The sequence below is a fragment of the Pelodiscus sinensis genome, chromosome 1, assembly GCF_052426305.1.
Source record: "Pelodiscus sinensis isolate ZL-2025 chromosome 1, ASM5242630v1, whole genome shotgun sequence".
Classification (NCBI taxonomy): Eukaryota; Metazoa; Chordata; order Testudines; family Trionychidae; genus Pelodiscus; species Pelodiscus sinensis.
The window spans coordinates 355,838,871-355,856,067 of record NC_143052.1 but is presented as its reverse complement, the minus strand read 5'-3'; the positions used below and the strand labels follow the sequence as shown (position 1 = coordinate 355,856,067).

At 47.9% G+C, this 17,197-nt stretch overlaps 1 protein-coding gene across 1 annotated transcript; it reads right to left on the bottom strand.

Annotated features, from left to right (window-relative positions):
• Positions 1 to 5,590: 5,590 nt before the first annotated feature.
• Positions 5,591 to 6,538, bottom strand: LOC102455009 (olfactory receptor 52R1-like). The gene has a single exon (XM_075923079.2). It carries the CDS (start codon positions 6,536 to 6,538, stop codon positions 5,591 to 5,593), a length of 948 nt encoding a protein of 315 aa, XP_075779194.2.
• Between the last annotated feature and the right edge of the window lie 10,659 nt (positions 6,539 to 17,197).

Sequence of the window (17,197 nt, the reverse complement as noted above, 5' to 3'; positions counted from 1 at the left end):
GGCAGAGCGTCTGTTTCCTCAGCTGGGGGAGGGGGAGTGGCTGAACACGAAGGCACTTATGGCTCCACTTCTTCCCCACGAGCCAGATCCAGGGGGGAGGCTCAGGACACCCCCCCCACACACACACACACGGGGAAGCCAGCACAGGTGCTCCAGTCTCGCGGGTGAGGGAGGCAAGGCTGGAGCGCCCATACAGGCTCCCTGCTGTGGGGTGAGAGAGGGAGGGAGAGAAGGTGGTGGGAGGGGGCGGAGGAGCTGGAGCCGTAGATCACCTGGAAGGCAGCCGCGGACCATTAGTGGTACTACACTACATGTGAGCACCACTCGTTTAAGCAGTTACCTGTCCCCACCATGGACCTGGGAAATGTTTCTTTGGTTTTCACCAGGCAAGCCGGCACCAGCGTGGGTCTTCTGTTGCGACGGAAACCGCGTGGTGTGCGTTGTGCTGTTGTGTGCTAATACCGTTATTTCGGTGGCTACTGCACAAGAAGGGTGGCCACATGCAGCAGCACCGGGTCATTGCAGGGTCTGCCCTACCTGGGAAGCCCTGTTTACCCACTCTGGGAAACACCAATTGGGAGGTCAGGCCCCGCCTGCCGCCCTCAGGCAGAGAGAACCCACGGAGAGAACGGCTGCGTGGCACACAAGCACAGAGGTACAAATGTGCGGGAGGGAGAAGAGGACATCTCCATGATGCTCAAGGCATCAAGCAAGTGGACATGCCAACGGCCGACCAAAGACCCCAATTTCGAGTGGTGCAATTGGTGAGACACCTTCCAGCCACTCAGGAAGGCTCTGCGCCTCTGGTACTGACCACCAGGCCTTTGTGGGATGTCCTGAATTCCACCACGATCAGTCAAGTAACCTTGATGGGTGGCAGCCTGTCTCCTGCAGCCAGGGAATCTGCCACCCTGGGGAGCTTTTAAGCAGAGTCCATAGAGGGAAGGGATTTTAAGGTCTCTTGTGTGCCCCACCTGCTTCACTCAGAGCGCCAGAGTGGGGAGCCGCCCTGACAGGACGTAAGTGCTACCCACAGGCAAAATGCGGTGGGGGGGGGGGGGAGCGGAGACGCATGGGCCACGGCACAAGCAGAGCTGATGACAAATCTCCACCACGTCCTGCAAGCTTCACAGAGGGGTTTGTGGTCCCCTTTACTCTTCCCCATGTGAAACCCTCAGTTCCCCTTCAGAGGAGTGAGCCCTGAGCCATCCCCTTTGGGCCCTGCTCGCCTCAGCAATGTGTACTTTATTCTAAAAGAGTGGGGGCCCCAATTCAGGCCACCCCACTGGCCCCTGGCTGGGGGGATCAGTGACGTCTCCAGTGGATTGTGTCCCAACACGTATGAGGAATCAGCACAAGATAAACACGGGTGTTGGGGAACAAAAGTAACTTCTAGGAAGGCCAGGGCAGCTCTGCGTAACATAGTAGATGCTTCCCATGACATAAGAACATAAGAACGGCCATACTGGGTCAGACCAAAGGTCCATCTAACTCAGTGTCCAGACTTCCAACAGTGGCCAATGCCAGGTACCTCAGAGGGAGTGAACAGAACAGGGTATCATTGATTGATTCCTCCTCTGTCACCCATTCCCGTCCCCTGAAACCCTGAGGCTAGAGTCACCATTCCTACCTCTCTTGGCTAATAGCTATTGATAGACCTAACCTCCATGAATCTCTCTAGTTCTTCTCTGAACCCTGTTAAAGTCCTGGTCTTCACATCATCCTCTGGCAAGGAGTTCCACAGGTTGTATGTGTGCTGTGTGAAGAAAAAACTTCCTTTTGTTTGTTTGAAATCTGCTATTTATTAATTTCATGTTGTGACCCTTAGTTTTTATGTCATGGGAACACGTAAATAACTTTTCCTTATTCACTTTTCCCACACCAGGGTGTGTCGAAACTACATGGCTCCGTTGACGGAGCCATGTAGATGAGGCTGATCGGCAGATGGAAATAAATCCGTGATTTAAATAATCGCGGCTTCATTTAAATTTAAATGGCTGCTGCACTCTGCTGACCAGCTGATGATCAGCTGTTTGTTGGCAGATCTGGGCAGGCTGGATGCACCGTGGTCGACAAAGAAGTCTTTGTCGACCGGCGCAGGTAAACCTGGTTTCATGAGGCATACCTGCGCCAGTCGACAAAGCCTTCCTTGTTGACTGCGGCACATCCAGACTGCCCCGATCTGCCGACAAACAGCTGACCATCAGCTGATCGGCAAAGCGCAGCAGCCATTTAAATGTAAATGAAGCCGCGATTATTTAAATCGCGGCTTCATTTCCTTCTGCTGATCATCCTTATCTACATGGCTCCGTCAACGGAGCCATGTAGTTTAGACACACCCCCAGTGATGATTTTATAGACCTCGATCAAATCCCCCTTGTTCTCCAAGCCTTGTGCTGCCGGAAGGCCCCTGCACCTCTGGAGCAGCAAGAAGGGAGAGATACATGCTGTGGAGGCAAATGGCAAACTCGGGTTTCCTGCCACTCTACAGGTTAATGGCACTATCCGCCCAGAATGGCTACCTGACTGGGTGGGGCACATACGCCCAATGGTGGTGGAGTACTGCTCTCAGGTCTGTGCCCCACTTAGGGCAGCTATCCGTAGGGTCAGGAAATAGATAACCTGGGAATTTCCCTCCAGGGCAAGGGGGAGCAACTTGTGATTTCTGCCAGCAAACGTGGTGTCCACGACGGAACGTCACTGACCACAGGGGCCCTTCACCACCATGATTGCCACCCCGGGCCGTCGGCCACCACAAGAGCTTCCTTCCCTGCATAAAGGGCCAGCAGTTGGACAGAAGGAAGAAAAAGCTCCCCTCGCAGGAAAAGAAAGGCCCGGCCGTGGCATTTGTCTGGCATGCTGCCAGCAGAAGATACACGCTGAAATTCCCCCAAACCACAAGCTGGCGGGTGCTCACTGATGGAGACAGACACGTGCTGCATCCCAGCCCCTTCTCAGGCAACAATGGTCATGAGTGAGGAGAAGGAGCAGGGCCAGAACGGCCCACCTGGGAAGGGGAGGGCTGCCATGTACCACAAAGGGGGAACACGAAAGAGCCCAAGGATGGACCCATCACCTGGCTAGACACCGCCTTCCACATCCTCATGAGTTATCCGATCAACCAATGGGCACTGAAGAACAACTTGCACCTTCTCTATCAGCTTCCTGTAGTATTAACATTCTAATAACACCCCTTTTTTTCCTTCTTTTCCCTTCTCCCCCCCCTCCCTCCGCCTTCCCTATTTATTTTAGGACGGGGCCTTTAATAGCTCCATACATCTGAAGAAGTGGGCAGGGACCACGCCATCTCATGATACCATCCCCATGTTTTGTTAGTCTTTCAGGTGCTGCAGGACTATTACAGGCAGTCCCCGGGTTACGTACAAGATAGGGATTGTAGGTTTGTTCTTAAGTTGAATTTGTATGTAAGTCAGAACTGGTACATATTGTAGGGGAAACTCTAGCCAAACATTTCTCCCTGGTCTGCTGGGGGGGGGCGCAGCTAGTGCGGGGTGCCTCCCCCATTGTCGCTGCCTCCGGTGGCGCGGGGGTCGCTTCCCCCCAGCAGACCAGGGAGACGCGGAGTTAGCGCCTTCCCCCCCCCCAGCAGACTAGGGAGACGTGGAGCGGCTTTTCTTGCCGCGGAGGATGCGGGCGGCAGGACCACTGAGATGCGCCGCGGTCCCACCGCCCGCGTCCTCCGCAACGAGAAAAGCCGCTCCGCATCTCCCTGGTCTGCTGGGGAGGGGCCCACCCCCTTCGTAAGTAGGGATCCGACGTAAGTCAGATCCACGTAACCTGGGGACTGCCTGTAGTTATTTTGAAGTTTTTCCAATTACAAACTAACTTGGTGACCCCTCCGAAGCTCTAGTACAGGGTTCCCCAACCTGGGGGACACATACCCTCAGGGGGTACGAGAAGCTTGTCAAGAGGATACGGGGAATATTTGGTAAATAACTAGATTATCCTAATTAAAATATTCCAAATGTAGTAGTGTTAGTGAAAAAAGTTGTGGATTCTACAGTCTAGAATTTATTTCCTTTTATATTGAATAGGGGGTATGGGAAGGTTTACTTTGCGCAAAAGCATCCATGCCAATCTAGACGCGGTTTTGTGCAAGAAAGCTCTGGTGGCCATTTTCGCCATCGTGGCTTTTTTGCGCAAAACAGTTTTTACCTGTCTACACTGGCCCTCTTGCGCAAAAGCATTTGCGCAAGAGGGGTTTTTCCCAAGCGGGAACGTCAGTGTATTTGGGCAAGAACACTGACAATCATACATTAGATCGTCAGTGCTCTTGCACAAATTCAAGCAACCAGTGTAGACAGATGGCAAGTTTTTGCGCACAAACAGACGCTTTTGCGAAAAACTTGCCGGTCTAGATGCAGCCTTCATGTAAGAGCAAAACATCAAAAGGTAAAAGTGTCAAGGGAAAAACAAGGAAAGACCTTTGAGGAATTCCCAACACATAGATGTGGGGGAATGGCCATGTCTTGTGGAAAACGTTCCTGGTATAAACACTGCCCCCTACAGTGTGGATACACTGGAGAGTGTCTAGCAGAGGGCAACACAAATGATGAGGGGGCTGGAGCACATGATTTCCAAAGAGAGGCTGATGGATAGGGGCTTGTTTAGCCTACAGAAGCGAAGAGTGAGGGGGGATTTGAGAGCAGCCTTCAACTACCTAAAAGAGGGGTCCAAAGAGGCTGGAGAGAGGCTGTTCTCAGTAGTGACAGATGGCAGAACAAGGAGCAATGGTTTCAAGTTACAGTGGGGAAGGTGTAGGTTGGGGTACGTCTACACTATCTCGTTAGTTCGAGCTAGGTAGTTTAATTAGAGCAAGGGCAGTTGCAAATGAAGCCCGGGATTTAAATATCCCAGGCTTTATTTGCATGTTCCCGGGCACCACCATTTTTAAATCCTCCTTAGTCTGAACTCTGTGCCCGCGGCTACACAGAATGAGGAGTAATGGTAGTTCGAATTAGGATCTTTAATTAGAACTACCTTTTCCGTGCCGCGTGTAGCCACGGGAACAGGGTTGGGACTAAGGGGGATTTTAAAATGGCGGTGCCCGGGAACATGCAAATGAAGCCCGGGATAATTAAATCACAGGCTTCATTTGCAACTCTGCTTGCCCTCGTTATCCTACCTAGCTTGAACTAATGAGCTGGTGTAGACGTACCCTTGGCTATTAGGAAAAACTATTTCCCTAGGAGGGTGGGGAAGCACAGGGATGGGTTCCCTAGGGAGGGGGTGGAATCTCCATTCCTGGAGGGTTTTAGGTTGCTGTTTGACCAAGCCCTGGATGGGATGATTGAGTTGGGTTGATCCTGCTTTGTGCAGGGGGTTGGACTTGAGGACTCCTGAGGTCTCTTTCAAGTCTGGGGTTCTATGATTCTAACCCTTTGAGTTAAAGAGTTCTCTGCACAAAGATTACCCTGTTTCTCATGTGACACAGACCAGTAAGCTCAGGAAATGACATGATGTTTATGTGACATCCCAGTCAGGGATCCAGGAAAACGTACCTGGCACCACGTCACTGGCCAGCTCTACAGAATGATTGTTCTGAGGTGCAAAGCACCAAGAGAAACCTTTAAGTCCCTTTATGAATGAGGAGACGGAGCAGCCTGTCCCGGATCTGTTTGGTCTTCACCCCGTAGATGATGGGGTTCAGCATAGGAGGCACCAGGAGGTACACGTTGGCAAGGAGAATGTGGAAGCTGAGGGGCACATTGTGGCCAAAGCGGTGTGCGAGAAAGGAGAAAAGAGAAGGGATGTAAAAGGATAAAATGGCACACAGGTGGGAACCACAAGTCTCAAAAGTCTTGAGCCGGGCGGCCTTTGTGGGGAGACTGAAGATGGCCCTGAGGATAAGAACATAGGACACAGTGATGAAAATGATATCCACACCCATCATAGCGAAGACCACAAACAGACCATAGTAGTTATTGACACGTATGTCCGCACAGGCCAGTTTCGCCACAGCGATGTGCTCGCAGTAGGAGTGGGGGATGATGTTGGTTTGGCAGTACGGCAACCTTCTTGCCAGGAAGGGATACGGCAGCGTGACTGTGCAGCCGCGCAGCATCACTGCCAAACCGATCTTGGCCACCACAGGGATCGACAGGATGGTCGAATGTCTCAGCGGATGGCAGATGGCCACGTAACGATCCAGAGCCATGGCCGAAAAGAGTCCTGACTCTATCACGGTAAAGCAGTGAATGAAGTACATCTGCATGAGGCAGGCATTGAAAAGGATCTCCTTGGAATTGAACCAGAAGATTGCCAACATTTTGGGCAAGATGGACGTAGACAGGACCAGGTCAGTGACGGCCAACATGCAGAGGAAATAATACATGGGCTCATGGAGTTTTGGCTCCCTCTTCACAATGAAAAGGATGATAAAGTTTCCCAAGATGGCTATTACATAAGTGGTGCAGAAGGGGATGGAGATCCAGGCATGGGCTGTCTCCAGGCTAGGAATGCCCATCAGGATGAAGGTGAGGGGGTTGGTGAAGTGGGTTGTGCTGGAATTTGACATGGAGCAGGAGAGAGGGTATCCAACTGTGAAGCAGAACGGTGTCTCCGGAATGTACCATATATTCCTCTGACTTCCTATGCGTACCTTGGATCTATGGTGATGGTCGCAGTAAGAATGCAGACATGCCTGGATGGAGAAACAATGTTAGTATGAGACTCTACATGTGTTGTACTTAAAAGAAGTACTCGGGATCTTTTTCAGGGGGATAAGGCAACACGCCACATTTATTGAACACACATAGAATAATCAATACTTATCATATGCATATGACACATCACACTCATGCACTCTCACATACACACAAGCACACTCTGTTTTGTTGTTACCAAAAGTTGTTCCCCCTAACTGCACTGGCCAGGTGAGTTAGATGGTGGAAGGGTGGAGCCGGGCTTCTGCTGATCCGTATCGATGCTCCCATGTTGACAAGACGAAAACCCGGGGTCCCTCTGCAAGATGCCTCCTATTTATCCCTCTCGTGCAGCCAATTAGTCATCACCTCGCCTTTCTTAATGCTGCTTCAAAGAGAGTTCTTCCAAGGGCAAGCACTTGCTAGTTGACTCCCAAGGCATCTGTATGTCCAGTCTTCTTAATGAGCTCACTTTGCAGGTATTGTCTTGGATCTGGCTCCCAGACCTTCTCCACCCTGGTAACTGTTGCTGGAGGTGCTCCCCTTTCAGTCTCTATTCACACCTCATTCATTTCAACAGGGCAATCATAAGAACATGAGAACATAAGAACGGCCGTACTGGGTCAGACCAAAGGTCCATCTAGCCCAGTATCCTGTCTGCCAACAGTGGCCAGCACCAGGTGCCCCAGAGAGGGTGGACCGAAGACAATGATCAATCAATTTGTCTCCTGCCATCCCTCTCCAGCCTCTGACAAACAGAGGCCAGGGACACCATTTTATCCCCTGGCTAATAGCCATTTATGGACCTAACCTCCATGAAATTATCTAGCTTCTCTTTAAACTCTATTATAGTCCTAGCCTTCACAGCCTCCTCTGGCAAGGAGTTCCACAGGTTGACTACACGCTGTGTGAAGAAGAACTTTCTTTTATTAGTTTTAAACCTGCTACCCATTAATTTTATTTGGTGTCCTCTGGTTCTTCTATTTAGGGAACTAATAAATAACTTTTCTTTATCTGCCCTCTCCACACCACTCATGATTTTACATACCTCTATCATATCCCCCCTCAGTCTCCTCTTTTCTAAACTGAAAAGTCCCAGTCGTTTTAACCTCTCCTCATATGGGACCCGTTCCAAACCCCTAATCATTTTAGTTGCCCTTTTCTGAACCCTTTCCAAGGCCAAAATATCTTTTTTGAGGTGAGGAGACCACATCTGTACACAGTATTCAAGATGTGGGCATACCATAGTTTTATACAGGGGCAGTAAAATATTCTGGGTCTTATTTTCTATTCCTTTCCTAATAATTCCTAGGAAATCAAGGACTCAATGAAATCAAGGAAAGGGGAGAGCTCAAAAGACATTTTTTCTTACAAGATCTATATATCTTAATACAAAGTTCTAGGAGAAATGTTACAGAGATTCTATAAGAACTCTTCAAGATAGATCTAAAAGGACAAGATCTTAATACAAAGTATAATATCACAGGGATTTCTCCACACATGCACTAATGGAAGTTTTTTTATGGGAAAAGGAGATTGGTCTATCTTCACCCACTGAAAAATGACATCATCATTATTGAATATGAACCATTGACCCTATTAATGCCGAATCCATATTTGATGGTGTCGTGTGCATCTGTAATTCCTGCACATCTCAGCTTCAAAAACCATAATAGGCCTCAGGTAGAAACAAGACTGTGGAGTCTGGTTATCCCTCATTGACCCTTAAAGCAACCAATCTTACAGTCCTAGAATCCTAGAGCTAGAAGGGACCTCTAGAGGTCATTGAGTCCTGCCCCCTACCCTCACTGCAGGACCAGGCACTGTCTAGACCATCCCTGACAGGTGTCTCTGTAACCTGCTCTTAAACACCTCAGCTGTGTCTACACTGGCATGAATTTCCGGAAATGCTTAAAACAGAATAGTTTTCGTTATAAGTATTTCCGGAAAAGGAGTGTCTACATTGGCAGGCTGCTTTTCCGGAATAGCCCTTTTTCCGGAAAAGCGTCCGTGGCCAATGTAGACGCGCTTTTCTGGAAAAGAGCCCCGAGCGTCATTTTCGCGATCGGGGCTTTTTTCCGGAAAAGACTACTGGGCTGTCTACACTGGCCCTTTTCCGGAACAGTGTTCCGGAATACGGACTTATGCCCGAGCGGGAGCAGAATAGTTTTTCCAGAATAGCGGCTGATTTTGTAAAGTAGAGCGTCGTTGCTTTTCCGGAAATTCAAGGCGTAGTGTAGACAGCTCGCAGCTAATTCCGGAAAAGCGGCTGATTTTCCGGAATAAGTGGCCCAGTGAAGACACAGCCCTCCAGTGACGGAAATTTCGCAACCTGCCCCAGGCTGGAAAGTTGATGCTGTGAAGAAAGTCCCAAGTGTCTGGTTGTTCAAATCAACCCTTTGCCAGGACACATGCTTGGATCATTAAAACTTTTCAAAGGTCTGAGCAGAAATAGAGAAATTGTTTGCAGAGGTTCTTGGAATGGGGGAGGTTCCCTACTGCAGACAGACTGAAATGTCTGGGAGCGTTTAGTCGAGAGGCGACAAAGAAGGGGGTAGAGGAAGGATAAGAAAATAAAAGAATAGACCTGACTGTATTCAAATGGACAATCACAGAACAGTTTCCTACCGGCAGTACCTGCAAAGTGTTAGTGCTTCAGAAGGGCAATTCCCTCAAAGCTGTGGTAAATTATCAACAAAACTGACAGAGAGGAAAATTTAGATAGGGAAATGTGAATAAAAATTGGGCATTCTTTCAGGAGAGTTAATCAGATTGCTAGAAATTCTCAGTTCCACAATAAAGGAAACACTCACGTTTGGCTAAACATCTAGTTCAGTGGCAAAGTGAAGGCAGCACTAAAGGGAGGAAAAGCAATAGATGTGACAATGGGGATGGAAAGAAATCAGAGAGTAAGCTATGCCTATTGGAAGTTATAGATAAGTGACATGAAAAACACTAGGGATAGTCCCATGCTTGGCAGGGTTAAGGATCACAAAATGTATGTTATTAAATATATTAAGGACAAAATAAATCGTAAAAATATTTTAGACTCATTCGTAGAGAGAGAAAAGAAGATTACTCTTAATGGGTAGCAGGTTTAAAACGAATAAAAGAAAGTTCTTCTTCACACAGCGTGTAGTCAACCTGTGGAACTCCTTGCCAGAGGAGGCTGTGAAGGCTAGGACTATAATAGAGTTTAAAGAGAAGCTAGATAATTTCATGGAGGTTAGGTCCATAAAAGGCTATTAGCCAGGGGTTAAAATGGTGTCCTTGGCCTCTGTTTTTCAGAGGCTGGAGAGAGATGGCAGGAGACAAATCGCTTGATCATTGTCTTCAGTCCACCCTCTCTGGGGCACCTGGTGCTGGCCACTGTCAGTAGACAAGATACTGGGCTAGAAGGACCTTTGGTCTGACCCAGTACGGCCGTTCTTATGTTCTTATGTACTCATGTTTCAGAAAACGGGAAGCTGTTAAAAAATTGATACATTGCGGATTTGGAAAGAATCAGTTTCATAGAATCTTAGAATCCTAGGACTGGAAGAGAGAGCAGGAGCTTGGTCCTGCCTTGAGGCCGGGGGGCTGGACTCGATGATCTCTTGAGGTCCCTTCCAGTCCTATGATTCTATGATCTGAGGAGTCACTGAGTCCAGCCCCATGCCCAAAGCAGGACAAACCCCAGGTCTATCATCCCAGCCGGATCTTTATCAAGCTGGTAGTCTGAGGTGCACATGATGTGATGAAATAGTTCTCAATCCTTAGCAGTCAAAAAGAGGTAACTGGTTCTGTGGACACGGGGAAGTCAGTGGATGTGATATACCTTGATTTAGCAAAGCTTTTGACATAATCTCCTACATTGTTGGGTAGTGATCAACGGCTCGATGTTTGGCTGGTGGTCAGTTTCAAGCAGGGTGCCTCAAAGGTCAGTTTTGTTCAACAGCTCCATCACTGATTTGGAGGAGGGACTGGATTGCACCCAGGAAGTTTGCAGATGACACTAAGCTAGGGGGAGAGGTAGATACGTTGGAGGGCAGGGATAGGGTCCAGAATGACCTAGACAAAGTGGAGAATTGGACCAAAAGAAATCTGGTGAGGTAATCAAGACAAGTGCAGAGTCCTGAACTTGAGACAGAAGAATCCTAGGCATTGTTACAAGCTGAGGACCGACTGACCAGGTAGAAGTTCAGCAGAAAAGGTCCTGGGGATGACAGTGGATGAGAAGCTGGATATGAGCCAGCAGGGCGCCCTTGCAGCCATGCAGCCTAATGACATATTGAGGTGCATTAGGAGGAGCGTTGCCAGCAGATCTGGAGAAGTGATTATTCCCCTTTATTCGGCTCTGGTGAGGCCACATCTGGAGTATTGCCTCCAGTTCTGCACCCCCCACTACAGAAAGGATGTGGACACACTGGAGAAAGTCGGTGATAGAAATGTCACCGTGTTAGTCTGGGGTAGCTGAAGCAAAATGCAGGACTATGTAGCACTTTAAAGACTAACAAGATGGTTTATTAGATGATGAGCTTTCGTGGGCCAGACCCACTTCCTCAGATCAAATAGTGGAAGAAAATAGTCACAACCATATATACCAAAGGACACAATTAAAAAAAATGAACACATATGAAAAGGACAAATCACATTTCAGAACAGGAGGGGGATGCAGGGGGGGGGGGAGGAAGGAAGGTAAATTCACAGACACTTACCTTCCTTCCTTTCCCCTCGCCCCTGCATCCTCTTCCTGTTCTGAAATGTGATTTGTCCTTTTCATATGTGTTCATTTTTTTTAATTGTATCCTTTGGTATATATGGTTGTGACTATTTTCTTCCACTATTTGATCTGAGGAAGTGGGTCTGGCCCACGAAAACTCATCATCTAATAAACCATCTTGTTAGTCTTTAAAGTGCTACATTGTCCTGCATTTTGCTGGGGAAAGTCAAACAGAGGGCAAGCAAAATGATCAGGGAGTGAAGCACATGATCTATGAGGAGATGCTGAGGGATTTGGGTTTGTTTGGTCTGCAGAAGAGAAGAGTGAGGGGCAATTTGAAAGCAGCCTTCAGCTTTGTGAAGGGGGGTTCCAAAGATGCTGGAGAGAGGCTGTTCTCAGTGGTGGCAGATGGCAGAAGGAGGAGCAATGGTTTCATGTTGCCATTGGGGAGGTCTAGGTTGGACATTAGGAAAACTTATTTGACTAGGAGGGTGGGGAAGCACCGGGATGGGTTCCCTAGAACCCATCACTAGAGGTGTTTAAGACCTGGTGTGCAAAGACCCTGCCAGACAATTAAAAGAAAGTGAGGTACCAGCCCGCCACACTGACATCTCCATGAACAGCCCTGCAACACGAGAATGCAACAGTCCGTGAGCGTGAACACACAGCTGGCTCCTGAAGTCTTTACTGAATTTCTCCTCTGTTTCTACTTGCTGGGTCCTGAGCAAAGTACAGACACAGCCTCAGAACATGGGTTTCTATTATGCATCTACTGACACCTTTCACCCTGAGACATCCACTGTGCCTGTGAAACATAGCCACCTCCAGGCTGGAAACCATCAGCTAGAGGGGAGGGTGCACGGAAAAGAGGAAGAGTTTGGCCAGGGATATTGGAGCAAACTTGTCTCCTGTGGCAAGAACCTTGAGATGTTTCTTGGCTGCGCAGAGCAGAAAGGCCCCAGACTGATAGTCCTACCACATTCCCGTTTTACTGGCTTTGTCAGGCAAGAAACAGATACCTGGGAGTTTTGAGATTCAAAGGACTGCCCTGGGAACCCCCTTCGGGTCGCCGTTACCCACATATCTCTTACCCCAGCACCTGACGAACAACCCTACGCCGAGAGCCGACAGAGCGGCGTGCACCACTCACTGTACAGCTCCGGCCGATCCCCTCACGGTGCTCTCAGCCTGTCACGGAGCAGCAGCCTCGGCATGGCAGCAGGGCAGAGACCAGTCTGTCTGAGCTTCTGGGCTATTTATTCAGCTTCTGGAGTAAATAGTCATTAAGAGACGCTCCCAGAGGGAGACGAGACACTTTTACTTTGTATTGAGTCACAGAGGAGTTGGCTGCTCTGAGGATTTGTGTATAATTACAAATTTCAGTGGATTAGGGAGAAAACACTTGGAATAAATGTCATTCTCCTGAGGGTAATGTAACCTTGGAATACCTTGAATGGGTGTTTGGACAGTGGGCGGAAGACCAGGAGAAAGATGATTGAAGGAAGACACAAGCATTTTCTCCAGATGTGCAGGTTGTTGAACATGGAACAGAGCTTAGTAATTGTCCTCTGTCACTATCGCCACAATGGGCAGCACCTTTCGCTCAAGGATCAAGCATCTATTAAAGGAAAAACCCATTGAACAGATCCTCAGAGTACACCTACTCAGTGGCTTTTTTTTTGGATTAACGTACGTTATTTCAAAATATCACAGTGCACGTCTACACAGCAAGCCTTTATTGCAAATAATGAGCTAGAGACTTCTTACTCTGACTCCTGTTACCCTCATTTCACAAGGAGTAAGGGAAGTCAGAGAAAGAGTGCTCTTCCATCAACTTCCTGCTGTGTACACAGTGCCAAAAGTCTAATTATGCTATTTCGATTTCAGTGACGCAATTGACCAAGCTGAAGTTGCGTAGCTTTGTTCGACTTTTGCCCATATGTGTAGACATGCCCATAGGGTACATCTAAACTACATGGCTCCATCGACGGAGCCACATAGATTTGTTTTTTTGGCAAAGGCAAATGAAGCCGTGATTTAAATGATCGCAGCTTCATTTAAATTTACATGGCTGCCGCTTAGAAAAGAGGAGACTGAGGGGGGATATGATAGAGGTCTATAAAAGCATGAGTGGTGTGGAGAGGGTGCATAAAGTACTGATTTCTTACAGTAGGAAGTCAGTGCTTTTCTGCAGTGATCAGTTCTAGCCTTGATGCTATTCAATATTAATGCTCATTAATAATCTGAAAGGAAATAGAAAATCCCTGTGGATAAAATTTGCATATGGCCCTAAGATTGGCAGAGGGGTTATAAAGATTCGGTCAGGACAAGCATAACGATTGATCTGGAGCATTTATTACAGTTATTTGAAAAGTTATCTCACAACTGGGGATACAGCCTAAATCCCCCGGCTACAGCTCAAATGTCCCAGACTGCAGGGGCCTAGTAAGAGTTTGAGGGGTGATTATGGTGAATTGACTCATAGTGAGTTCTCAGTGTGGTGCTAGGGTGGAAAGGAAGTTTAATAGGCAGCAGGTTTAAAACAAACCAAAGGAAGTTTTTGTTCACTCAGTGCACAGTCAACCTGTGGAACTCCTTGCCAGAGGATGCAGTGAAGGCTAGGACTCTAACAGGGTTCAAAAAAGAATTGGATAGATTCATGAAGGTTAGGTCCATGAATGTATATTAGCCAGGATGGTAGGAATGGTATCCCTAGCCTCTCTTTGTCTGGTAGTAGGTGAGGATTACCTGTTGTGATCCCTCCCACTGGAGCATCTGGCATTGGCCACTGTCGGCAGACAGGATACTGGGCTAGATGGATCTTTGGTCTGACCCAGTCTGGCCGTTCTTATGTTAGGGTATATCTACACTAGCCCTCTAGTTCGAACTAGGGAGGCTAATGTAGGCATTCGAAGTTGCAAATGAAGCCCGGGATTTAAATATCCCGGGCTTCATTTGCATCTTCCCATCCAGCCTCCATTTTTAAATCCCCCTCGTCCGAACTAACTGCCCACGGCTACACTGGCTTTGTCAGGCAAAAACCAGCCATCTGGGAGGTTTGAGTTTCAAGTGATTTCCCTGGGAACCCCCCTAAGATTGCTGTTTCCCAACGTATCTCTTACCCCAGCGCCCGCTGAACAATACCATGCCGAGAGCCAACAGAGTAGAGGGCACCACTCACCGTAGAGCTCCGGGCGATCCCCTCACGGTGCTCTCAGCCTCAATACAGAAAATCATGCATGGAAGCAGCCTGGAGACCTGCCTGGCTTTGCTTCTGGGCTATTTATCCAGCTTCTGGAGTAAACAGCCATTAAGGGTGTGTCTAGACTACATGCCTCCTTCGACGGAGGCATGTAGATTAGCCAGATCGGAAGAGGGAAATGAAGCCGCGATTAAAATAATCGCGGCTTCATTTAAATTTAAATGGCTGCCCCGATCTGCCGATCAGCTGTTTGTCGGCAGATCGGGGGAGTCTGGACGCGATGCCCCGACAAAGAAGCCTTTCTTCATCGACACAGGTAAGCCTGGTTTCACGAGGCTTACCTGTGTCGATGAAGAAAGGCTTCTTTGTCGGGGCATCGCGTCCAGACTCCCCCGATCTGCCGACAAACAGCTGATCGGCAGATCGGGGCAGCCATTTAAATTTAAATGAAGCCGCGATTATTTTAATCGCGGCTTCATTTCCCTCTTCCGATCTGGCTAATCTACATGCCTCCGTCGAAGGAGGCATGTAGTCTAGACACACCCTATGAGACGCTCCCAAAGGGAGAGGAGACAGTTCTGTTTTGTATTGAGTCTCAGAGGAGTTGGCCGCTCTGTGCATTTCTGTATAATTTAACATTTTAGTAAAATAGGAAGAAAACACTTGGAATAATAGCTCCATCTCCCAAGGTTAATGTCACCTTGGAATACCCTGAATGGCTGTTTTGACAGCAGACAGACAGACCCGAGGAAAGATGATTGAAGGGCGACACAAGCACTTTCTCCAGATATACAGGCTGTTGATAATGGAACAGACATCAGTAATTATCATCTGTCATTATCACTATACTGGGCAGCAACATTCACTCCTGAATCAAACACCTACGAAAGTAAAATCATGAGGAAGAGATCCACATATAAACAAGGAATCCTGTGGCGCCTTAGGGTACACCTACACAATGACGTTATTTCAGAATAACATAGTGCACGTCTACACAGCAATCCTTTTCTGCAAAATAATATTAAGCTGGAGGACTTCTTACTCCGACTCCTGTTACCCTCATTTCACAAGGGCTGTGTCTAGACTGGCCAGTTTTTCCTCAAAAGCGGCCATTTTTCCGGAAAAACTTGCCAGCTGTCTGCACTGGCCACTTGAATTTCTGCAAAAGCACAGGCTTCCTACTGTACGAAATCAGTGCTTTTTGTGGAAATACTATTCTGCTCCCGTTCGGGCAAAAGTCCTTTTTGCGCAAATCTTTTGTGCAAAAGGGCCAGTGTAGACAGCTGAGATTTGTTTTCCGCAAAAAAGCCCTGATTGCGAAAATGGCGATCGGGGCTTTTTTGCGGAAAAGTGCGTCTAGATTGGCATGGACACTTTTCCGAAAAAAGTGCTTTTGCGGAAAAGCGTCCGTGCCAATCTAGATGCGCTTTTCCGAAAATGCTTTTAACGGAAAACTTTTTCGTTAAAAGTATTTCCGGAAAATGATGCCAGTCTAGACGTAGCCTAGGAGTAAGGGAAGTCAGAAGAAGAGTGCTCTTCCTTCGACTTCCTGCTGTGCAGACAACGTCAAAAGCCAAATTACGCTATTTCGACTTCAGCGATGCAATTTACCCAGTTGAAGTTGCGTAGCTTAGTTCAACATTTGCCCTTTTGTGTAGACATGCTCTTAGGGTCTGTCTACACAGCAAAGTTATTTTGAAATAACAGCTGTTATTTTAAAATCACTTTCCTAGCGTCTACACTGCCATTCCGTTATTTCGAAATTAATTCGAAATAGCGGAGTGCTCATTTTGAAATTGGTAGACCTCATTCCATGAGGAATAGTGCAAATTTCAGAATTGCTATTTCGAAATAAGTGCTGTGTAGACACTTATTTCGAAATTGGGGGTCTCCAGTCCTTCCCAGGGTGTCCTGCTGGCCGTCCTGGCCACAAGGTAACTTCTGACCTGGTGCCCTGCCAGAACTGGTTCCAACCAGCCTTAAATGCGATTCAACGTCCACTCAGTGTGAGCGTGCTATTTCGAAATAGAGAAACGCTATTTTGTGTGTAGAAAACCCCAACCCGCCAGACACCCCCATCGGCAAAAGCACAGGGGCTCTGACGGCCATTCTGTGAATGGCCATCAGAGCTTTCTTGCGCAAGAGCATCCATGCAGTGTGGACGCTCTCTTGCGCAAAAGCACACGGCTTTTGCGATGCGCTTTGAGGTGTGGACGCACTTTTGCACAAGAAGCTTTTTGCACAAGAGCTCTTCCGCAATAGGCTTCTTGCGCAAAAATCCTGCAGTGTAGACTAAGCCTGAGTATATCAGTTGATGGCTCTTCCCATCTAACCATCTCAACGATGCTTGCAACGGCGGTTTTGGTTTGATAATAAAAGTTTGTATTCTTTTTCTAATTAACCGGTATTGGTTCATTTTTGTGTCCTGGAAGCTCTGTCCGACTGTCTGCTGAGGCGGTCAGCTATCACAGAGTGCAGCTTGTTTTTCTCTTTTTAAGCTCTTTTGGGGGAAAAGAGCTTGAGGTTCCTTTGAGGTTTTAGGGAGGAGGTTTCCCAAGGGATCTCTTCCCTGGTTTTCTTGGAATACTTTGGTGGTGGCAGCGGATATTCCCCAAAGTCTGAATATTA

Bases quoted from the DNA above. Each gene is read 5' to 3' on its own strand.
- LOC102455009 (XM_075923079.2), bottom strand. From the start codon at position 6,538: ATGTCAAATTCCAGCACAACCCACTTCACCAACCCCCTCACCTTCATC.